The 24,995-nt window shown below is 35.5% G+C and overlaps 1 protein-coding gene across 1 annotated transcript in view; it reads left to right on the top strand.

The window, feature by feature from the left end:
* LOC129547943 (ERC protein 2) overlaps window positions 1-24,995 on the top strand; it is a 276,497-nt gene that overhangs the window by 142,833 nt on the left and 108,669 nt on the right. Inside the window, exons 7-8 of the mRNA XM_088831677.1 lie at window positions 143-283; window positions 16,699-16,892. Coding sequence (XP_088687803.1) covers window positions 143-283; window positions 16,699-16,892 — 335 coding nt within the window. The remainder of the gene's footprint in view (window positions 1-142; window positions 284-16,698; window positions 16,893-24,995) is intronic.

The following is a 24,995-nucleotide window of genomic DNA, read 5'->3' as shown; positions in this document are numbered from 1 at the left end:
CTATTGTTACCTAAGTAAGACTTATTTACCCTCTCTGTCTAATGCACACTTTATTGCTATGTATGGAATCAGTGTATTAAAATTGAAGACATTGCTAGTAGAAATTACACTGTTTTACTTACTAGTATTCTTTTCCTTTCAGTCTAGTTTAATTGACCTCAAGGAACATGCATCTTCATTAGCCTCAGCAGGACTGAAAAGGGACTCCAAATTAAAATCTCTAGAAATAGCCATTGAACAAAAGAAAGAAGAATGTAGCAAATTGGAAGCACAGTTAAAAAAGGTAAGTGATATCTAAGAAAAAAACATACTCATTTTATAATGAATTGATAAAATAGGAAAGGAAGAGACATTTTTCAAAAAACAGAAACCCCTTATCTTTTGTCATCTGCTGATAAAAGGATTAATTAAGCTATCTTTATTCCTAAGAAGTCTGCATCAGATCTGTCTCTGAACATGAAAAGTTATCTTAGGTTTCCTGTCTGGGACAAAAAAAAAAAAAAAAAAAGCTTGAGAAATAGATGAAAATAGTAGTAGAAGTGAAAAATATTATAAAGATCAGCCATTACTCTCTGGGCAAATCTCAAACATAAAGAAAGATATATGTTTTACAGTAAGTGTTTTCAGTAAGTCAGAGAATCCAGGAGCCCTGTTATACGTTGATAAACTTTTACTACTTTTCAGAAGCAGGTCAGTTTTGGGGGAGAGGGGACTTTGCAGGAGTTTACCCAACAATGTTAAATTTCCAAAAGTTTGTGAAAATAGTCAAATCCTTGGAAGCTCTATGGATTGACTATTTATACTTGACAAGAAATGGCCTTAATATTTAAGCAAGTTTCTATGTTGAAGGCCTCAGTAAAGAAAACAGGGTTTTTGCATTGCAGATTAACATGTTCTCTCTGAACTGGACATTTTTGTGGAGTACATTTCCAGTCATGCATCGTTCCTTTGACTTTTTCCTTGTGTTGTTTGGTACGTCTGCATTCATTGTTCACGTAAAACTCATAACATTATGAGTTTAAGCATTTTGTTTCCCTTTGACAACTTATAAACTTATTCAGAAGAGATGATAAGAATCTAAACAAACAAACTATATAATAAAATGTGACTATGTATAATTCATAGCACACTGAAATGGGGATTCATTTGCTAAAGTTATAAAAATATATGATATGGATAACAGGGATGTGAGAGCATCATATATCTGTGGAGAAATTATTCTGGATATTTTAAAATTTAATATACTATTCCATACGCATGATACAATGTATAACTGAAATGTGATTATTCTGTGTTCACTTCATCATAGAATTTTAGGAAACTGTCATGAGATTCCACACTAATCAAGTCCCCTTAGTAATATAGAAAAAGATAAATATATGGATCAAATCTCTTGACAACAAAAGAGCCAGAAAATCTTTTTATTACAAAGTCTATTTCCTAATCCACTCATCATCTCAGTTTTTAAAAGTGAAGTCTATTTAGGCAGAAATCTCAAGCAATAAATAGAGTTTAAATTGCCCCTTTGAGGGTGTTCAAACGGCAGTTGACTTGGCTATTTATGCATTGGGTGTATGATGTGTATTCTTGACACATATATGAATGTGTTCTGCAATATGTTATATATGCATATGCATATCAAGAAATGAACCTGTGAGTGAGTGGTACTTTTTATATAATGAACATTTTTATGATCACAAAGTGGACTCCAAGATAACTCTGTGGGAGAATTTTGTTGGCTCTCTGTGGTGGTCTTTGAATCATCTCACCTAACTTGAAGTATGCTAGGTCCTGAACGAGGACTCCCACTACACCTGGGCATGAAAACTGCCTTTCTTCAACTCCGAGGAACCATTATGGAGTTGAGGGCATCCCACATATTATGTCTTCGGATACATACTTGACCCCCTCCCTTTTAGTGTAAGGCATCTGTGGAACTGGAAATCCTCTTAAAAGTAAGAGGCTCATATACTGATGTTCATAGTTTCCATGAATGTGATTTAGCTAGTTTAATAGATGAACATCTGTGCAATTCAACTTAGGGTCTTTCAACATAGTTATAGTTAAGTGCAAAGTCAGTGAAAGCATGTGATTTCCTTAGACTTTCAGATAGACACCACATGCTGAAATTTGTAGATCAAATCTGATAAATATTTTAATATTATTCCTGACAACATTTTAGCATTCTGCCACCTCACCAGGATTAAAGTAACAAATGTGGTTATCTTGCTGTAAAGGACCTATTTAATCTATGAAAAGATAATTTATTTCTAAGTATATACATGTCTTGCTTATATTATCTCCTACATGCATAGTACAGTGAGATTAAATAAGGTAATTATAATATAAATAGTCTTATACCTAACCTACAGTAATTATTTTGTTATCTTTGGCCCTCGACATCAACTAAATTCAAAAGTTTAAAATACTTTTTCTAGTAACCTTTAATTTCTGCTAATAAATAATTCTGTAAAAACCTCAAGTACCCATCACCTTAAAAAGAATTGAAGTCTACATGAAATATTTGAAAATATAAGCCCAAAATTTGTGAATGTACATATAAACACATCATTTACTCATGGAAAAATAAGCAGCTATAAAAGCTTAAGGAGTGTCTGGGCCTCGTTTTAAATAAAAGGGTATGGGACTTGTGAATAAAATATAAAGGGTTACTAAATGAAAGCTGAAAACATAATAGTTTTATTATGTCATAAATAAACCATGCGTTCCCAGTGGAGTTTTGCTCAAGATTTGTGAGCACTCAGGTATTTTTGCCATAAAATCTATACAACATTGGTGATGTGTTTAGCTGAACAGAAACTTTGTCTGCTAGTGACAGTGGAATCCAAAGTGTGATTTAAATCTGCTTTTGTCTTATAAACAATGCTAGAAATTGGTAAGATGAGTTTTTAACAGAAAAATTTGTGGAGGACATTCATACACATAGTTGCTTTTAACTCTTTACTGTATGATGTCAATTTAAGACATTTCCAAATAGTTTGTGTTGAAAATGGTTACTAAAGGCAGAAAAGGAACTTCTTACACATTCTATCCCATCTCTTAAAAACAGCTCCACACACCTGGTCAGCCAGATTTCAAACTGAAGGCAGCTACCAAAGTAAGGCCTGTGAGCACTGTGACACTTAAAACCACCCTGTGTCTATAGGTAACTATCTCTCATTGTCAGGCAGCAAGGTTATCAGGATATATTTGTTCCTTCCCCATCTTTCCAGCCTTGTCGATGAACTCCAACTTTGCTGTTGGAGTTTCACTTGTAAGGAAGTCTTTCCTCATATTAGTGAGTATTTAGTGTTCAATATGTAGACGTAAATTTATCTTATATGACTAGAAATCATTTGAGAAGCAAAAGCAATTCAGAATGCCATGATTTATGTTATTTAAGTAATTTTCTAATTAATATCATCTTTGAGGAAGGTATTTTTTAAAACCACAGTAAAATTATCATTTACTTCATCAAAGTTGAAGAAAAATAAATTCTTGCTCTTCAAAGGAATGTCTTGGCTTAAAACTTACAGTGTTTTACCTTCTACCCCTTGACATTGAGTCCCAAATTAATGATGCAGGTATTTAAGATCTATAATTTAGGATGCTATTTAAAATAATATTTAGCACATTTAAATCCACAAACATTTCTATCTTCTCCACAGAATAGAAGAACATTACAGATTCTAAAGGACTTGAAACATAATAGGATAGACACTGAAAACTGTATTTTTAATTATGAACCACTAGTAGGAACTGGTAATAGACAACGGGTAATACTGTATTTTGGTTCCCTTTAATCTTCCTACTGACTTAACTCTTTTCCCATTTACTGTTAATCCTGTGATGTCTTGCTTACTGATATTTTGCTATTGCTAAACTGCTGTTTGCTAATCTATATTTTTCTAAAGTTAGACTGAATAGAAAAGTCAAGCTTGTGTTAATATAAAGGAAGAGCTATAAATTCAGTGATAAGATTTAATTAATCTTTTATTATTACCATCTTTGAAGTTCAGGTAATAAATTGCAGGCTTGGCCAAGAGCACTTCTTCTGATTCATTGCTAGAGGCCAGCACTTCATGTATCATCAAAAGTGGACAGCTTTCTTTATTTCATGGGTTATTTAACTTGAGAAAGGGAAAGTAACACAAACCTTAAATTTCTTATTCCAGCTATTCTTTTAAAGGAGCCAAAGTCAACATTTCTATTTCCCTAGAGCCTCTCACTTTCACTGTGGAATGTTTAGAAACTGAAATTTCTTCTTTTTTAACCACCAGTTTGTCTGTGCAAATGCACTGAATTTGTTGAGCTAATGCTGTTTTTCTGGATCTTTCCTTCTTTCCCTGTCTGTGCTTCAATGCCTCCCCAACTTTGCAATGTAGCAAGCTGAGCAGTTGTTCAATCAGATGTACAACCCAGTAAGTCATTTCTGAAAGTTCCCGCTGTAACATATAAAAGCATGAGGATCCATTGATCACATGTCACAGTGTGCCATATTGGGGAAGTTTGGAAAATATTTATGAATCTCTTCCCATTTCCGTTCTGTCAAAAGAAATGACCTGTTCAGAGGCCATTGCCATTTCTTTTGTCTGTGAAATTTAAAAATTAAGAACTCAAGGAAATATTGCCAGCTCTGGTATTACCTCTGTCTTAACTCTAAGGTGATAGAAAAACTTAGGTCAGCTGCAGATCTAGGCTCATGAAATCTTTCCCACATTCTTCAAACAGAGTTATTTCTGCCAAAAGGAACAACACTTGTAAAATAGCAAACAACTCAATGTATGTTTTATTCAAGTGATAGAAGTTAAAATAGATTTAAATTTTAAAGTAGGGCTATGCCCTTTGAGATTGCTAAATGCCTAACATTATTATGGGTTTCACAAGGGTTAAAAACATGTCATTTTAAAACAATCTAAAATATACTCTCCTAACAACTGTAACAATTTTGATTATAGCTTAATGGTATAAAAACAAAAAACAGGTAACTAGTAAAAATATGTGTAAAATAGCCCAGATGCCACTGCTAGTTTTTTGTTTGTTTGTTTGTTTTTTATCCTAATGACAGGTGTGTATCTATATGAAGCAGTTTGTTTCTTTAACTTATTAAAAAGGAAGGGGATTTTGTCAACTCAGGTGACTTAATGGGAGAAATAATACATAAAAGTGAATGGGATTTGTCATTTGGCAGATATTATCTGTGCTTCCTTGCACTCTAATTACTTCTTGTTTATAAATTCCCACTATGGGAAAAAGGAATAGCAGGGATAAAGGAAACAATTCACCCAAGAACTTTTTGTTAAGTTACTGCTCCTAGTTGTATACAGCATGATATACAAGATGGTTGGGTGTATTTATTCAGATTCAGCCTCCACCCTTCATCCTTGGAAACAAATTTTGCTTTAGGAAACAGAATTCTTCAAGCCTCATTGGAGCATCTTTATTAACCTCTGTACCCACATATGATTTTTAGCAGAGGAACAAAAATAATCCAGATTTCCTTTCTCTTAATATTTGAATGGACATGTTAATAAGCAAGCTCAAGTGGGTGGAGATGTGAAGACAAATTAAAACAGGGATATCTTCATGCTTGAACACTAACCGTGAAGAAAGTATGTGTTTTCTTTAGATCATTTTAAAGAGATATAAAGTAATCACACTGAAATTGTATGACACTTACTAGTTAAGAACAGGAAAAAAGTATATCAGGTTTTGAGATGTATGGAGGGCAAGTGGGGAGGGCTTTGTTGCTGCAGCAGCTCTGATTTACCAAAACTCTGATAGGAATTCACCATCCATGTCAGAATATGTAGGGCCAAAGAAACAGTTCTGTTAACCTGTAGACCATTTCCAGAAATAGTGACGACATAGTACTTACTGGATTTTGCCTTTACTCTAACCCAGTGATGAGTTTTTAGGATGCAAAGGCAAACTTTTCAGTCCTTTAGGTGACCAAGTCAGAAGTCATGGACTAATTTTTTTCTCCCTGAGTTAACTAAGCTAACCCATTGTTTGGACATACTGGGAATATAGTCAATTAATATAGGTTACTATTCTTTTTAAAAATACATTTTACTGAAGTATAGGGGATTTATGATGCTGTGTTAATTTCTGCTCTATAGTAACGTGATTCAGTTATACATATATATTCTTTTCCATTGTCTTTTCCATTATGGTTTATCACAGGTTATTGAATATAGTTCCCTGTGCTATACAGGAGGATCTTGTTTATTCCTTCTGTATGTAATAGTTTGTATCTGCTCATTCCAAACTCACAATCCATCCCTCCCTCCCTCTTTCCCCCTTTCTGGTTTGTGGATAAGTTCACTTGTGTCATATTTTGTATTCCACATGTAAGTGATATCACATGGTATTTGTCTTTCTCTTTCTGATTGACTTCACTTAATGTGATAATCTCCAGGTCCATCCATGTTGCTGAAAATGACATTGTTTCATTCTTTCTATGGCTGAGTAGTAGTCCATTGTATGTTTGTACCACATCTTCTTTACCTATTCATCTGTTGATGGGCATTTAGGTTGTTTCCATATTTGGCTATTGTAAATAGTGCTGCTGTGAACATAGGGGTGCATGTATCTTTTTGAGTTATAGTTTTGTCTGAATATATGGCCAAGAAAAGGATTGCTGGATCATATGACAACTGCTTTTAGGTTTTTGAGAAACCTTTATACTGGTTTCCATAGTGTGCTGCTGCTACTGCTGCTGCTGCTAAGTTACTTCATTCGTGTCTGACTCTCTGCGACCCCATAGACGGCAGCCCACCAGGCTCCCTCGTCCCTAGGATTCTCCAGGCAAGAACACTGGAGTGGGTTGCCATTTCCTTCTCCAGTGCATGAAAGTGAAAAGCGAAAGGGAAGTTGCTCAGTTGTGTCTGACTCTTAGCAACCCCATGGACTGCAGCCCACCAGGCTCCTCTGTCCGTGGGATTTTCCAGGCAAGAGTACTGGAGTGGGGTGCCATCGCCTTCTCCATCTCCATAGTGTGTAGTTCATTATTTTAACCCCTCCTGTCTGTAGATATTCTAAGGATTCAGTTTGTTTTTTGACTGATAGGTATGCAACATGATGAATTTTCTATCCTTTATAGAATTTTTTAAAAATTGGCTTTTTTCCAGTTATAAAAATAAGGTTAGGGCCACAGTGAAGAGTTTGCCAAAATATGGATGGATATCGGAGAAAATAAAAGTAATAAGACATCTTACTGCACAGAAATAATAACTAGGAACATCTAGGTTGTTCCCCACCCAGGCATCTTTTGATTGACTGTCAGTATTCTTGCATCTCCTTTCTCCTTTTCTACCTTTTTCCTTCTTTTTTTCCTCTCTCTCCTTTCCCTCCCTTTTCCTTCCTTCTTCCCCCTTTTTCCTTTTTTCTTCATTTTCTCCTTAGCTCCATTCTTTCGTTTCTTTTTCTTGCCTAATACTCTTTATTTTCACCAAATTAAAAAAGCTTTTATTGACTTTTATATCCTGTCTTTGTTACATATCATCAAAATTTTCTCATATATTCTTCCATAACACCATTTTAATGGTTGTAACAATATTCTACTCTATGTGCTAATTCTCCAAATGTTAATAATTTCTTTCTTCTATTTTTTTTCTTTGCCAGTATAAATAATAGTCCAAAGAGCATCTTTCCATATTAATTTCCTCACATTTCTATTTTTTTAGTAGACTAGAATGAGGGGCCAAGGACTTTTAAAAGCTCCAAGTAGATCCTGATATGTCACATGGTTCTTCCAGCTCTGAACAAAGGCATTCTGTCACATCTAGACCAACACACAAAAAGTAACTATCATTTTACATAACTTTGACACATGCATAGGTGGAATATTTTTCTCACTTTAACTTTCCTTTCATTAATTACTAATGTGGTTGAAGTTTTTAATTCATTTATTAGCTGTTTGTAGTTTTCTTCTGTAATTAATTTTAAGTGATTTAAACACTTGTTTTTGAGTTTTTTGTTTTGCTCGTTGGATTGTATGAGTTATTTTGTGCTTTATATGAAGGCTTTCTCAGATTTATGGCAAGATTTTATTTACTTTAATTTTTTTCTATAGAGAACTGTTTTTATCTTCTTGACCTGTATTTCCCTTTAGGATTTCCTCATTGCCTTCATGCTTAGAAGTCATCCTTGAATTTCATTAATATTCACCTATGTTAGGTTTTTTAAATGTTACTTATATCCATTTAACTACATCTATCTTTAGATTGTTTTAATTCATGTTGAGTGGTGAGTTTCCATTGCTTGTGGGATCAGAATTTTATTTATTGTGGCTTTATAATATTTTTAAACATCTAGTGAAACAAATTCTATCCTACTTCTTTCTGCTTTTTATTCACTTTTTTTTATGTTCTTAACTTTTAATTTTCCATCATTCCAAGTAAACTTTAGGATCACCTTGCTAATTTAGTAGCACAATTGTTGATTTTAACTTGATTTGTATTTAACCTCCAAAATAATTTTAGAATGATATTGTTCTGATATTTTGTCTTCTAATTTATGAACTTGATACAGTTTTTATCTATTTCACTTATCTTTTATAATTAAGTTTTTTCATTTTCCTATTACAGGCCTGTGATATTTCTTTTTATGGAGAGCCTAAGGCATTTCTATGTATATAATTTTAAAATTACTGTTATGAATTGTGTGTTTCTCCTTGTGTTTTCTAACCAGTTATTGGTACCTAAGAAATTTATTTTATTCTTATTTATTTTAAACATGGCCACCCTACAAAATTTGGTGAACTATAACTGGTTTTTGTTAATCAAGATTATTTTATAGTCAGTCCTATGTCCACCGGTGTAAACTAAAGCAGAAAAAATAAGAATTAAGCTTTGAAGTCTTCCTGGGAGCATTTTTTTCTTCAGTTTAGTTCAGTGCTCAGTCATGTCCGACTCTTTGCAACCCCATGAATCACAGCATGCCTGGCCTCCCTTTCCATCACCAGCTCCCAGAGTCCACCCAAACTCGTGTCCATCGAGTCAGTGATGCCATCCAGCCATCTCTTCTTCTGTTGACCCCTTCTCCTGCTTCCCCCAATCCCTCCCAGCATCAGAGTCTTTTCCAGTGAGTCTCATGAGGTGGCCAAAGTATTGGAGTTTCAGCTTTATCATCAGTCCTTCCAATGAACACCCAGGACTGATCTCCTTTAGAATGGACTGATTGGATCTCCTTGCAGTCCAAGGGACTCCCAAGAGTCTTCTCCAACACCACAGTTCAAAAGCATCAATTCTTCGGTGCTCAGCTGTCTTCACAGTCCAACTCTCACATCCATACATGACCACTGGAAAAACCATAGCCTTGACTAGACGGACCTTGGTTGGCAAAGTAATATCTCTGCTTTTTAATATGCTTTCTAGGTTTCAAGGAGTAAGCGTCTTTTAATTTCATGGCTGCAATCAGCATCCGCAGTGATTTTGGAGCTCAAAAAAATAAAGTCTGACATTGTTTCCACTGTTTTTCCATCTATTTCCCATGAAGTGATGGGACCAGATGCCATGATCTTAGTTTTCTGAATGTTGAGCTTTAAGCCAACTTTTTCACTCTCCTCTTTCACTTTCATCAAGAGCTTTTTAGTTCCTCTTCTCTTTCTTAGAGTAGAAATAAGCTTTCTACTTTTAGAAACTTTTAACTTTTGTCACTCCATTTTGTTAGTTCAGTTCAGTTCAGTTCAGTCGCTCAGTCGTGTCCGACTCTCCGCGACCCCATGAATCACAGCATGCCAGGCCTCCCTGTCCATCACCAACTCCCAGAGTACACTCAAACTCATGTCCACAGAGTCAGTGATGCCATCCAGCCATCTCATTCTCCGTCGTCCCCTTCTCCTCCCGCTCCCAACCTTTCCCAGCATCAGAGTCTTTTCCAGTGAGTCAACTCGTCGCATGAGGTGGCCAAAGTATTGCAGTTTCAGCTTTAGCATCAGTCTCTCCAATGAACACCCAGGATTGATCTCCTTTAGAATGGACTGGTTGGATCTCCTTGCAGTATAAGGGACTCTCAAGAGTCTTCTCCAGCACCACAGTTCAAAAGCATCGATTCTTCGGCGATCAGCTTTCTTCACAGTTCAACTTTCACATCCATACATGACCACGGGAAAAACCATTGCCTTGACTAGATGGACCTTGGTTGGCAAAGTAATGTCTCTGCCATTTTGTTAAGTGATAGTCTAATGCCATTTCCTAAGAGTCTAAATCTTTGCCTATATATCCCTATTACTTCTTATAATAATAACCTTTCTGCAGCTTAACTACCAGTCTTACTCCTGAATGAGTTTTGTCTTGTCATTATAAACACTGTGCCGTTTCTCTGCAGTTGAGTTCTTTGCTTCCTTTAGTTTTTAATTTGAGACAAGTAATACCATTTTTTAAATCAGTTTGCAATACCTTCTTTGCTATAGCCCTAATGGTTATTGTGCTCAGGGATCATATCTAGAAGCCTCTTATAAATTTTAAATAAATCTTTAGACCTTCTGAGTCCTAAATTTAGTGCTTCGTTTGATATCCACATTGCTGCAGGGCAGATGTCTGATTTGGAGGTACTGGGGGTAACCTTGCTAGTGGCCAAGACACATTTGAGACCCCTCTAATGTTTCTACACATATGAGTATCCCCTGCATGATCATATCCTTTGAAATCCCATCTGTTCTGCCAGTTCATCTTTACCAGGGCTCATATTTTACATAAGGGTTCACAAGAAAAAAGACCATTTTTCCAATCCAAGGGAAAAATTTTTTTGTTAATATTCAGTGAGTTCTTCGTGATTTTTATGTCATTGTAAGACTATGTAATCTCAGGGACATGATAGCCTAAATTATAAATGCTTTCACAGTCCTTGTATAGATACAGTGGCTTCTTTATATGATTTTTTTAAAAGCCAGTAGCTGAAAATTATTTGATTCACACATACACTAGTTTCTCTGACACAATGTAAGGTTGCAGCTATGTAAGAGAGAATTTGGAGCATACATGTAGCATGTACTAACACACATACACACAAACACAGATGCCTCACATTTAATCTAGGTTTTCAGTATCTAGAGAACTCAAATTATATTCAAAATAACACTTCAGATTTGAAATTAGAGTTTTATATCAGACCATCCAGATAATTACTCATTTTTCTGTGTTAATTTTAGGAAATTTTTTAGTTAAAACGTATTATATTAATATTTATATATTTGTTTGAAAGGTCTTAAAAAGTATTAAGCATAAATTGGTTCTTTTTATTTTGTACAAGGGTAACTTAAAATTATTTTGAACTTTTATTTATGTTTATTATAAATATCTAATTTGTTTCATCTATGATAAGAATTTTCTTTTTGGAATAGTTGTTAAAATATGCAAAATTTGAATATTCTAGATGTAGTTAGCTGGAATTGTGCAAGAATAATTTCCTTTAGCACTAAGTTTCCTAAGCACATAATTTCCTAAGCACAAAAATACATCACTTTTAGTTTCCAGATGTATTTTTTAAACTCAGTTATTATATTTGGTATTAATTAATTAGATTTAAAATAAAATTTAAATTTTACAATATGTTAGAGTTCTATAATCACCCTAAAAACTCTGTTCTAAAAAGTAATATTTTGTTCATAACTCAAAATTATGTGACAACTGGAACTTCCTTTAGAAGACTGAAATAAAATCTAATGTTTAGAGTAGTTTATATACCTTGTTCTTCTGTTAAGATATGAAGGTGTTGTTAATAGACACTAAACCCTCAAAGATCTGTAATAGAGAATCATATTTTTACAGTACATAAATTTAACAAATTATTGCTAAAACATAAGCAGCATGAAAGACGAGTCCTCAGGTTCATTAGTTAGTGTTCTGCTCATACTTTATAGTCATGACTAATCATTTGTTTGAGAAAAATGATTTTTTTAATTAAAATTGTTAATGCCAATCTCAAAGAGAGAAAGTTATTTAACATTATCATTGAATATCCCCTGCCTAGTTTCACAGCAGGCTTCTGAACTAAAGTTAATACTTTCCATTCTAGGCACTTGGAATGATGAACTAACATTTTATTGAAAATAATCAGTGGCTAACTTTCACAAGAGTAGTGTTAATAAACTTGTGTTTTGTCTTATTGGTACTATCAATCCTGGTGTCATTTTAGGCATGTTTGCTTTTAATTTTGATTTGGATATAGTATTAATCTGAAATTTTGCCTTATTTCCTGAAATAGTTCTAAATTCTTTCATTAAAATAACCACTAGGTATTGTTGTATACTCCTTCTCCTGAGTCATGACCAGATTTCTCTTTTGTGCTTGATTCAGACTTTCAAAACCAGTTCATATCAAAATACCAAGCTTGCCCACATCTGTGAGGCTCCAAAGTTTGTTTTGATTGTTCCCATTTGTGACAAATTTCCTTACATATGGAAATGGAAGAAACATAATTGGGGGACCCTCAAATTTTACTTACCTAATTTGTAATACAGACATTTTTGAAATGTTCTTTTCTCAATTTTCTGTTTCTGTAAGATGCTTGAAAGTTGCTCTAAAAGTTACCAGAGATATTTTGAAGCAGAACCAGATACCTGGATTTGCTTTTTAAACTGACCTATTTAATTGGAAAAAGGAAAATCTCTAATTAGGAAAAAAATGCTCACCAGTATTCCTTTGGTTTTAATGACCATTGTATGTCTTTCAAAGTGATAATGTATTTAATTATATTTATGATAATATGTTCTGAAACCATTAAAAGAAAATCCACAGCAATCTACATTTTTTAAGAGCTAGATTCCTGACTAGTGAATGAAGCTGTGTCTTAGATGAAAGGAATTGACAATTGCTTCCTGACCTTTTGGGGAAACTAATTTAAAACCAACAGATTCATAAGAAGAAGTCCTTACTGTGTATTTTCAGTCTAAACCTTGAATGCATCAGAATGCCATGGTAGGAATTTGTCCAGGTAATGATTTATTCAAATGGATTATGTTTTTGCATTGCCTAAAGTACATTAGGCCCAAATATCTTATCTACTTTTGACCCCCATCAGAAGCTTCCTGTCCAGATTTAAAAACCCATGTTTTAATTTGAAAAGGCAGGAATACTGCCTAAATGCAAAGAAAATGCTTCTTTCTCTCTTTTTTTAAGAGGAGGCTCTGGCCTTATAATTTTGGACAAGTATTGACTTTATAAACTCAATTTCCTCATGTTTTTCTTTAATCCCCCCACCATGTATATATATCACAGTATAAGACACTCATGCTATACTAGTTAACAGTTTCAACCCATCCTTTGCAAAGTTGTGATTCGTGCTGAGTGCAGCTGGTTAAATTCTATGGAAGACTTCTGCCTCCACTGCTTATGTTGAATCAGGACTTGCCAGTCTCCAGTCATGTGAAACTGTCTTCTCTTGGGTCTTCACAAGGACCCTAGTGAATACCCCGAATCAGCTGTCACCCTTCTATCTCTATATGACTCTTTCTTACAGCTTTCTATTGACTTCAATATTTTTAAAATCTCATCTATCTGAAGCTTTGTTTAATAGCCTTGTCAAGAATTCTGGCACCCATGTCAAATGTGCTTTGACATAATCTCTTTTGCCCAGAAATCAGTAGATACTGATATGGAGATAAATAGACATATTTAACTCAAAAGTGTTCTTCAGGTTGTCTGTTCCTTTTAAAAGAAAGAATCATTAGCACCTACAAATTCCTAACAGACAGCTGCTGCTGCTGCTGCTAAGTCACTTCAGTCGTGTCCAACTCTGTGTGACCCCACAGACGGAAGCCCACCAGGCTCCCCTGTCCCTGGGATTCTCCAGGCAAGAACACTGGAGTGGGTTGCCATTTCCTTCTCCAGTGTGTGAAAGTGAAAAGTGAAAGTGAAGTCGCTCAGTCATGTCCGACCCTTAGCGACCCCATGGACTGCAGCCTACCAGGCTCCTCCATCCACGGGATTTTCTAGGCAAGAGTACTGGAGTGGCTTGCCACAGACAGCAGGCCAGCTGTAAACTTGGCTGTGGTCTTTATTTTAATAACATGACCTAGATGTTATTAAAATAGATGTGTGGCATCACATGACATCAATAAGTGTAGATTCAGGATTGTTTTTTCCAAGGTCTTCTTTACCTTGAAATGTTCCACAAGTCCCTTAACCACACTCATTTGCTAGGTTTAAAGACTAGCAATCTGTCTAATTTCACCCCATGCTGAAAACTTGCTTGGGTTTATCATCTTCTCTTCAAGCAGCTAAATTGAGGAATGTGCTCACATACCTATCATGAGCACACTGCTTTTTCTGAAAACTTAGTAAGGAGGCTTCTCTAAGGTACATGTAGTACCTTGTCTATGAAAAATTAAATATCAACTTAACTGTAAAGCACGCCCCACTGATGGGATACATATTATGAAATAATAATCACAGTAAAACCCCAAATGAACAATACCTTCCCCATGTTTGTCATTTTCTAGTTTTCACTGTCCTTTGAGAAGCTTATTCATTTGTCCATAGTCATAAGACACAAAGCCAGATTTAGAATCTAGGTCTTACAACTAGAAATCCTGTACCCCTCTATTAAAAATCATGATAATAATTATCTTAGGAATAAAAACAACCAAAATAAACCACAGCAACTAGTTTTTTGTGAATCTTCAAATCTGAGTTGTGAAAGGAATTTTCACTCATCAGAAATAAGCTAGCTATTAAAACATTTATTCATTTATTTTGAGTGCTCATAGCTGGTCATTACTTAGTTCATTATTTTTTGAATGTCACTGGTTGGGTAGTGTGAGAAAACTGCCATGGAAAGGTTTTTAACTGCCATAGAGTAATGGTATCAGAGTCTAAAGGAGAAGAGAATTAACATAAAATGATTGTTTTCTTTCTCTTATAATCTAAAAACTGTGCATTTTAAATGCTTTTCTGTTACAGGAGTAATGAGTTGATTAGTAGTATCACAAATAGAGGTATTTATATGAATTATTTTGTTTTAAAAATGAGTATCTACATTTTTGATAAGAGATGAACAGATTTTGATTTCATCTTAATTGAAAATAAAATTATTAGATGAATAAACTCCTAAAAGCATGTTATCTCAGGATTCTCTTTCAAATTATTTTAATTATAATGAAAAAACTCACTAGTTCTATTGTATTCTATTAAAATGAAACTCAGTGTACATACTAAATAATTAAAAATTAATGTTTTCTGAGAAATGTGGATAAAAAGCTGCCTGATACTGTGTTGAATTGATATATTTTTTCCAAGTTCTTTTGCATAGTTGAGTTTGTGAATAAGTAAATCTTAAACTAAAGAACATGAAAGCAAATTATTCCCCATCTATCCTCATGCTTAAATAATATGTTACACGCAAAAATATCCTTAAAATAATTATTTTTTTCATAAATAAGAAACTTATTTTTCTTTATACTAATTTTTGAATTTTTTTCTACTAAATCATTGCAAAGACTGTCAATCGTCTAACAGTACTATTAGTCTTAATTTTTCTAACCATGCATGATTCATTTGACCCCACAGTAGTTGTAGCTTGCTTGCCTTGTTTTTTCCCTGAAATGTTTTTTAAAAAGTGTATAAAAATCCAATGGACATTTGTTTTACCTGGAAGACAGCAGGACAATTTAAGTCCTAATAAATCGTTAACACTTTATTATTTCACACATGGATTTTGGAGATGTATACAAATATGACCTCTCTGAACTTTCTGTGTTGAATGTGCACTGTTGTTAAACTACTTGTTTTTTCCCTGCCTGCTCTTTGAAGAAGTCAATTAAGAATAATGGGAAACAAGGGGTAGGCAAAACATTGCAGTGCAGTGTTATTTTCATCTGTCTGGGAATATTTCAGCCAAAAGTCTATTTTGGGAAAAAAAGAAAAAAGCCATAACACACTGTCACACACACACACACACACACAAAACCAAATACTTTGGCTGCAAATTATTCTGCAGTATTGTTACTGTGTCATTGCCTGTGTCTGTTCTCGTGTGTAAAGCTGCCCTCCACCATTACCCCTCTCACGCATGTGTTTGCGGATTCTTATCTGTGTGCTTGTTCATAAACTAGCTCATCCTCCTCCCGGTTCAGGTTAATTTAATCAAAGAACAAGAACGTATGGGTATGACTGTTAGCTGGAAAGGCCTTCTGCATTTTCAAGCCTTTCTTTCCTTCTACATCTTCTGCTGAAATTTCTCAGTGGAATGAAATGTTCAATGATCAGTCATCCAGTCTCTTATATGTTATTTGGCTTTACACATGCCCTTGATGATTCTTGGAGAAATAATTTAATATTGCTTTATCTCAATTTCTCTGTATTGGAAAAGGAAGCTGTTGCTATGAATCATGTGCTTGACTTTGAGGAGTTGAACTTTCTTAGTTCTTTGCGAAAGCACCAGAAATGAGCATATTACTATCTCTACCTCCACTGAGCCCCCATTTCTTGTAAGGGAAAAAAAAAGCAAAAAGTAGCATCATTTAATGAAACAAAATAACAACAGTAAAAGAAACCCACTTTAAAAAAATCAATATTTTTTAAAAATAGCTGAAATTTGTGATTTTTCTATTTTGCCTTTTAACTGACAGTATACCCATAATTCTTGATAGTTTTTTTTTTTTCCCAAAGTTAATTTCTGGGCCATTGGTGACTGTACTGTCTATAGTTCTAAATTGTTATCTTAACTACATTCTTTAAAAATATAATGTTGAAGGCTCATAATATTGAAGATGACTCCAGGATGAACCCAGAATTTGCAGACCGAATAAAACAGCTTGACAAAGAGGCATCTTACTACCGTGATGAGTGTGGCAAGGCCCAAGCAGAAGTTGACCGGTTGCTGGAGATCCTCAAGGAGGTGGAGAATGAAAAGAATGACAAAGACAAGAAAATTGCAGAACTTGAGAGGTAAACTTTGCAGTCATGTTGTAAACTGTCAACAGTCAGTGAACATTAGTTGCTTAGTTGTCCATCTCAGGGTGCGGTAAATTTGGAATGTACATTCATATTTCAAGGAAGAAACAGATTACTTATGAGGAACAAGGGATGATGTTGTGTTTCTGTGAGATACTCAGAAGTTGGTTGGGTTATCTTCTGAGGGCTTATATACTTCTTCAGTGTTTGCAAAAATATTGATCAACTTTCTTAAGTGATATCCATAATCTAGCCTTTGGGTCAGCAAAGTGTGTAAGAGACTGAAGCTGTGACTACCTGAAACCTCAGTTTTTTCTTATCAAATACAAGCATTTGTCATTTAGGTTTGTTTTAAGCATAGAATATGGAAGAATATAGTTTGGAGTTCTTTCAAGACAGGGAAAATGGAAAGGAGCTCATATCCTTTGGAAATCCTTTAGCACACCACAGCAAATTCATCTTGCAAGTTATCTTTTAAGAGGACCTTATGCTGTTTGGTAAATAAATGTATATAAATAAGGTCTAAGGCAGGCTGAGTTGATAGCAAATTCTGTCTAAAAACAAAGAGGATTATATCAGCGTTCCAGAATAATTAGATTTTCAGATAAATCTATTGTATTTATAGTATAGACTCTAAAATTAAGCTTTCTATCAATGGTTTTTCCTATATTTCATGTAAGGAAAGAATTTCTGAATAATCTTATGTAACTCCATTACTTCTGAGGATTGCTCATTGGTTCAGCAGTAAGGCAGAATTTGTCTTCCCTAGATTCAGTCCATATGGAAGAAATCAGCAGATTTTGAATAAATCAGTGAATGTTCGCCAGCTCTGATCAAGACACTCGTGAGGCCCTAAAGGACCTCAAGGCATATGCAGAATAGCTCTCTATGACCTTGTATTTAGACAGATCATGATCTTTAGTGACAGAAAGACCTAAGTTCTGTATGACTTTGATTCTTCTTAGAAGTAAATCTCTAACAACCTATTAAAATGTATCACATTTTGCAGGTACCAAGTCCTGGTGTAAGGTGAGGTGGTTATATCATTATGAACACCTGAATGCTAAAACAGATTCTCAATATTATCTAGCTCTGGATTAAATGGATGGGTTAATTCTTAATAAAATTTCAACATTTTAAAATTTAATGTATAATATACCCAAACTCCAAAACATATTTCATTTAAAAATCCTAGCATTAGTTTGATGGTAATCTGATTTTTGTTCAGTATGACCCATTTTAGAAATTACATCAAGACTTTTTTTCTGGTAAGAGTACAAATTAAAATCCTTAAGGGCTTCATTTGAATTTCAAAGTGCACAAGTATTCATTCTGCCAGCTAACTGATTATTAAAAATACTATTAATTTAGATGTATCTACATGTCTATTTTGGAACTATATTTTAGTACCAAATTTCTTTCTCAAAAAGATAGTTTGAAATCACAGGGAAGTAATGATCATGTCTTTCTTGTTGCTGAGAAAATTGAGACTCTGAAAGATTGAATGAAAGATTGTTTCTGTGGTCAGAAAAAGAGAAAAGTGTAATGTAGGTTTCCTGACTCCTAGTCCACTTCTCTGAGAAATGAGCCATAGAGAAGATGCCCTAGATAATATTACTAATAGTAATTATAATCATAATAGATGATACATATTTTTATGCTCAGTGTACCAGTTACTGTCCTAGGCACTTGACCTGCAAATACAGTATAACATTTAATCCTGCCCACAACACAGGAAGTCTCACTGTCTTTACTTTATAGATGAGAAAGCATTTTATGGATTAAGTGACTTCCTCAAGGTTGTGGAGTTTATAACAATCAAAGTTAGGATTTGAACCCAGGTCTGACAGATGAGCGACTGAGAACAGTTCCATCCAAGAACAGGCCAGAAGGAAGAAGCTAGGCCAGTAGCACTCAGCAGTCACATAGCTGGCTGAGAGGCATGGCTGTTGGCCCGTGGGAGATCTGCTTCATCTTTACTAGCTTTCAGGAGAGAAAGTGATGTGCCCCACATTTTGAAGGCATTTTTCTGCACCAAACCAGCCCTTCAGAACTGTAATTGAACATCAGGATCAGCTACTATAAATATTTGCATAAAATAACATAATTGTCTAGTTAGACAAACAGGTCTTACTTAGCTGGACGTTATTGCCATTAAATCATCAAGAATATTCACGTTTTTATTTCTTCAATATGGAATGCATTAAAACAACAGTGATTTTACAGGCATTTATCTTTATGTACTTTCTGCACATTTTCTTTATCTCTCTGCCTTTGCCTCTCCTTAAAACTGATGCCTCCCAGGCACTGTAATTCATAAAACGTGTGGTGGGACTTGACTCCGTCCCAGTTCTCTGCCTGCCTGTGTCTCGCATCCAGAAGCAGAGCATAGTCTGGGAAATGTCTGAGCCCAGACCCAGAAGGAGGTGGGGGGGTGGAGATCAAGAGGGGAAGTTTCTTGGGAAAAGGAGAGCTCAGCCTTGGCCTGCCTTTCTGACACATTATCTGCTTGGTTACATGTGTATTTTGACCAAGGCATCTTCCTCGAGTTGTCAGACAGTCCTTTTCAAATTGGGCAGTATCTCTATTTGCTGGCTTAAACTACAAAATTCATACCTCATAATGCTGGGAACTGAAGATTACTTAGCAATGTGACATATATCTCCATTTTGGAGTCATGGAGGAGTGTTTGCAATTAAGTTTGTGATTTTGAAAACCAAGAAATTGAACTTGAAATAAATCTGTGGTCTCCGTTCTGTAATATGACCTACCAGAGCAAATAGACCTTTTTAAAAGAGCAGCTTGTGTTCTAAAATACTCCAGAACTTAAGTCATGTGCAGCGAAAGGTATGGGGTTAAGAATAACTCAAATGACACTGACACTGGCCTACTTCTTTCTCAGAGGGCAATTTGTGTTTGCTTTCTTTTCCGTTAATATTCTAGTTTTTTTTTTTTCCTTTCTCCATGATAAAACATTCTGAATAGCACATGCCTGGTACTTACATGGATGCATTTACCTCTGAAATTCCATATGAATGATGTTTTTCACAGCCATTAGAGATTCTCCTTTTCAAAGTGGTCCCCATGTGCCATTCTGTGCATAAACTCTTAGACTTGATACTGATGGCTCATATGAGTTTCTGCCTTGGACTGCAGGCTGCTCTGGGGGCAGTGACACAGTGTAGCTGGGGGACTTTGAGTAGTCCCTGAGAGTTGGTCCAAATCAGGCCGAAGTCTTTATGTGGTCACCAGTGATAGGGATCTTGTATGTGCACAATCAAGTAGCTAATTCATTAGAGGCAATGAAATATGTAGTCTTCCTGTTTCATTGCCCATCAAGGTCTCTAAGTGTTTTATTTAGAGTTTAAATTAATCCTTTAGTGCCTTAGGGGAAAGAGAGAGGCAGAGTCTGTCAAACAAAGCTTACTGCCAGGGGATTTCTGGCATCTCACCATGGGAACGAATCAGTCAGGCGACTTTTGATGTAATTATCTTAAATATGTTAGGGTCTTTGTCAGTATTTGTCTAGAGGGCAAGGAATGCCCAAATTGAGCCCTCCATCACATCCCTCCCCACTGTGAAGAGCAGAGTGGGTCTCACAGGAGATTTTTACTCCTAAAACATAACATCAGAATAGAAAACAAGATAGCATTTAATTATCTGAATCAGGACTAATGCTACCAGACATTTGGACAATGAGAAATTATGTTAGATGCCTAAAAGTACCTTATCTAAGGTTGAGAAACAGACTGTTATTTTTCCCTCTAAATTTGCTCAATAACATGTTGACATAATTTCTTTGCTGCCTTTCAGAACTCTTTTCACAAAATGTAAACTTAAGCTTTATTTTTTTTAATTATGATAATATGATCTAGAAGTCTCATGGTACATTGGAAGAAACTTGATACCAGTTCTATTTGTTTCAATATAAACTCTTCTTTCTAAGTAATTTCCATTAATGTTTGTAAATGCCTTTGAAGGAATTTCTTTAAGAAAAAGTGGCAGATGGTTTTATACCAGCCCTAGCCTTGCAGCCTTTTGGGGAAGGTCATGGATATCACAGATGCCTTTGAGACAGCAAGGGAAACTAGGGTCCCTTGAAAAAAGCAACTAAATCTTAAATGTTTGCTGGTTGTTTTAGCTTTAGTCCCTAAAGCTTGGCCATGGACCTCAGTTTGATATACCCCTGGAAGATTTGAATCAGCAGCTGGGGCCAACCTCACTAGAGTGCCTACAAAGAACATGGCCAGACGTAACTCTTATATTTGATCAGTTGTATATTTGTTGTCATGAAACACTCTGCAGGGGAGTTTCAGACACAAAACATTGGATCAGTGCTTTCACCAAGAGTTTAATCTAGAATGTTCTACTTGATTTTTTTCATTATAGTCGATACTGTTTTCACCTGAAATTTTTTTGTTTAAGCTTTGTCCTGAAGATTTGTTTTGCTTTTCCTTTCTATGTGAAATGCTTCAAACTACTTCTTCATAGTATGGCATAATGGGGCCTCCCACTGAGCAGATAGCTAATCAAGTATTTGTTAACCCACTTGATTTTTTGCAAAGGGTATTTTATAGGTTTAGAAAATGAATACTTTCTATGACTTCTGTGGTAGCTGGAAGAGGATGTAATTTTTTTTTTTTTAATTCTTGCTTTGTGTAAGAGACTTTATTGTTTTGACAGATTAGAAGGCCATGTTATATATTCTACTATAAATTAGTTATCCAGTGTCTGGATATTTGCAGTGATGAAGTTTGATCCTCATTTTCACAACTGAAAAAATTGCTCTCAGCTTTGGAAGGTAATCTGTCTTGCCTTGGGAGGCTGATAGGCAGGTGGCACCTCACCTGAAGGTATCCTCATAGTCTTTGATCTTGCAAGTACAGTGCCCTATGAGCATCTGAAATGTAAATCTTTAAACAGAAAGCCAGATTGCTCAGGTCCATTTGGTTCTTAACAGTGAAGGAAAGATATCTCATAGGATATAGTCTTCCAATTTACTGGTTCTAGTAAAATCTTTCTGACATAAGTGCTTACCACTTTTCTAATACCTTAGTAATTTCCATTTCAGTTTATTAAATAATAAAATTTTATACACACACAGGTAGGAACTTTTTCTATAAATATTCCTCCAGAAAAGGGCAAACTGTGCCATTGGGTTGCTAGAATTCACCTCTGGTTCACATCGGTGCTTGAGATTATGTGAATGACAGACTGGTTTCTTACACGTAATAATTAATATAATTGCTTACAGTGTGTGCCATGCTTTTGGGTAGTAATATCAGATAAAAGTTGCTTTATTGTCCTTCATTTGGTTATGAAACCTGCTGATGTAACTTCTGTTGGCTGTATGTTTAAAACTAATGCGTTTCCTTCCTTTTATTCTCCTTTGTTATCCCTTTTCCTTTCTGCTTATCCTCCAAATTGCCGCTTTCACCCTTGCTCCAATCAGCTTGACTCTCAGGTCAGTACTTTCAGTTTTTCTTCTAACCGCCTTTCTCTCCTAAGCTCAATTTATTGCTTGCACTTGTTTAACAAACACATTTCTGAAATGGTTTTCCTCTGGCAGCCACTTTTTTCTTTTTTTTCCATTTCATCCCATGCCGACTTTATGAGAAGACTGTATAGGTGGGAAAAGGCAAAGAAGATGATGAAAATGGATCACTATTGGATTATTTGATACTTTCTCTTCCTGGATTATAAAATCAGTGAAAGAAATCATTGTGAAAGCTCCCAAGTGCATTTCTCCTGAGCAGCTCAGAAAATTAGCTACATGATGTTAAACTGTGGAGCAGTGGAAAAATCAAATGCAGGATGCTAAATTTAACCTAGGAGAACAAAAGATTTGCTCATGATGCAGCAACTTAAAAGCTAAATTTAATAGTGCAAACCATTCAGACTTTTCGCTTAATAAATCACTGTGTTTTGAAAGATTTATAATACTTTTTTTAAAGTCACTTTTGAAAATTATCAGTGTGTTAGTAACATATTGTACACACATGTTATTTCCTGTCATTGTTTTGGTTATAAACTTTAACTTCAGTTTTATTAGCCATGAGATATACTTTAATTACCTAGGGCATAGCATATGGAGCCAAATGTAAAACTAGATTCTTTGTTGACTGTGTGCACCCCAGTATTAAGCAAAGTGGACATTTTGTTTGAAAATACATCCCAGGTTTGCTTTCTCTAACATAGGGGGCTCAAGTCAATAATTGGTTCTTCTTTAAGTCCAGCAAAACTTTTCCTTTCAATGATACATAATAATATCCAGTGATTTCTTTATCGTTCAATCAATGAGTATGCTACAAGATGCTCATTGTATGATCTGGGCTACGTGGACTTTAAAAAAAGATTCAAATTAAGAATCATAAAGCTTGCCTCTGAAAAGATAAGCTATGTTATTTTCTTTCCAGTATTCGGGATATGCACCTCCGTATTCTGTCCACTGCTCATCACCTAAGCCAGTAGTGAATAATTCCAAAACTAGGCCTCCTGCCCACACACCAGTTCTCCCCACCCACCACCCACTGCCTGCTCCAAACCCGGTGGTGAGGCTCACAGTCCTGGAAACTGAAACCACTGGTCTGCCATTCCACATACCACACTGGGTGTCCCACAGGAACTGCCTTGAACTTCATCACAGTGAAGGAAGCCTGTTCTCAGTAGTTCCCCAAACAAAGATCTAAACAGAGGTTAAAGGCATGGCCCTACAGAACTGCTCTCAATGAAAACCTATGTGCAGGTTAATTCACTTGTTGGTGCCCCTATGTGCAGAAACAGGCATCGTAATGAGAGCAGGGAAGGAGGGCCTTGGCTCCATGGCATCCAAACCCTTCCTCCAAGTTTTGGATTCGCTCATTTAAGAACCTTTAAGCTTTTCTCCTTGCCTGTCTTTTTTGTTTTCTTTCCTTTTGCCTTCCTTTAGCTACCCCTAATCTGCACCTGTTGATATTTAAACCCTTGAGACCAGGGACCCCTTTCATTCTCACACCTCAGGTTCCCAGCCTTCAGATGCTGTCCATAGGTATTCTACTGTGTCTTTTATGTGCAGGAACTGTATTGTGCAGTATTTAGTTTTCTTTTCCTTTTGTGTAGCAAATGAATGTGAACTCAGACTCTCAGAAAATGGGATGCAGGTTTAAGGCTTGGAGAGTTTGTGGGTATTAGGGGTTCTCTGGACAAGGGTGTGCTGACTGGGTTTGATAAAATGTGCAGGCCAACTCTAACTGGGAGAACTACAGTGGTCAACACAAGATTCCGATCATTTCAATATCATTTAACCTCCTGCTGCAGTGAACATAGTGGAGAAAAGAAACAATCAGTGTCAACAGTCTGCAGTTCCATTCAGTGTAGGAAGACTTGGGCAGCCCTGCTTTTCTGGAAACAAGTCTGTGGAGTCCTCGAAATTTTCTGAGCTTTGACAAGTTTCCAGAGTTAACTTTGCCTTTTGTCCAACCCCTTCCAGGTTTATCAGCTAAGACAAAAGGAAATGTAACAATTGAATACAGGATCTCTGGCCTTTGTGCTTTCTTTATGTAGTGCGCAGTTGAGATACCACATATTTGTGTTTGTACATATGTGTACATATGTGTATACATTTATCATACATATTTTATAAATATCTGATCTTTCTCACTGTAAAAGTATATACTCTGCCCTGTGGCTCTTTATCTCCCAATCCAAAGTTTGAAAACGTCACTAACTCTTGGGTCTTGCTATGGACTCTATGAGAAATTCTCCCTTCTATCTATTTTTTTAAAAGTGGTCTCATTTCTTTTTCAAACTCTGTGTAGATTCTCGTGCTTAAATTCAGGTAGACAAATGTTAAGTACTGGGTTTGGTAAAATGAAAATGTCATATTCTAAACCTATTTAGGGTCTTGCTCCAGAAAGCTCCACTTCTTTCAAGAACCTCTTTACCCACAAACCAGTGGGAAGCTAGAGAGGTTGAGCAAGATCCTGCTTTGTACTCAGGGGTGGGTTTATGTGATGTGTGCTCATTTCTAGGAACTATTTGTGAGATTAGCCTGTGACTTATGAGAGATGAGATTATCTAGGTAAATGTATGCAGCAGTTCACCAAAAAAAGGAAAAGT

Source organism: Moschus berezovskii, chromosome 24, assembly GCF_049115385.1.
Source record: "Moschus berezovskii isolate FMDL1 chromosome 24, NW_MosBer_1.0, whole genome shotgun sequence".
Classification (NCBI taxonomy): Eukaryota; Metazoa; Chordata; class Mammalia; order Artiodactyla; family Moschidae; genus Moschus; species Moschus berezovskii.
This window is presented reverse-complemented; position numbering and strand designations above follow the sequence as displayed.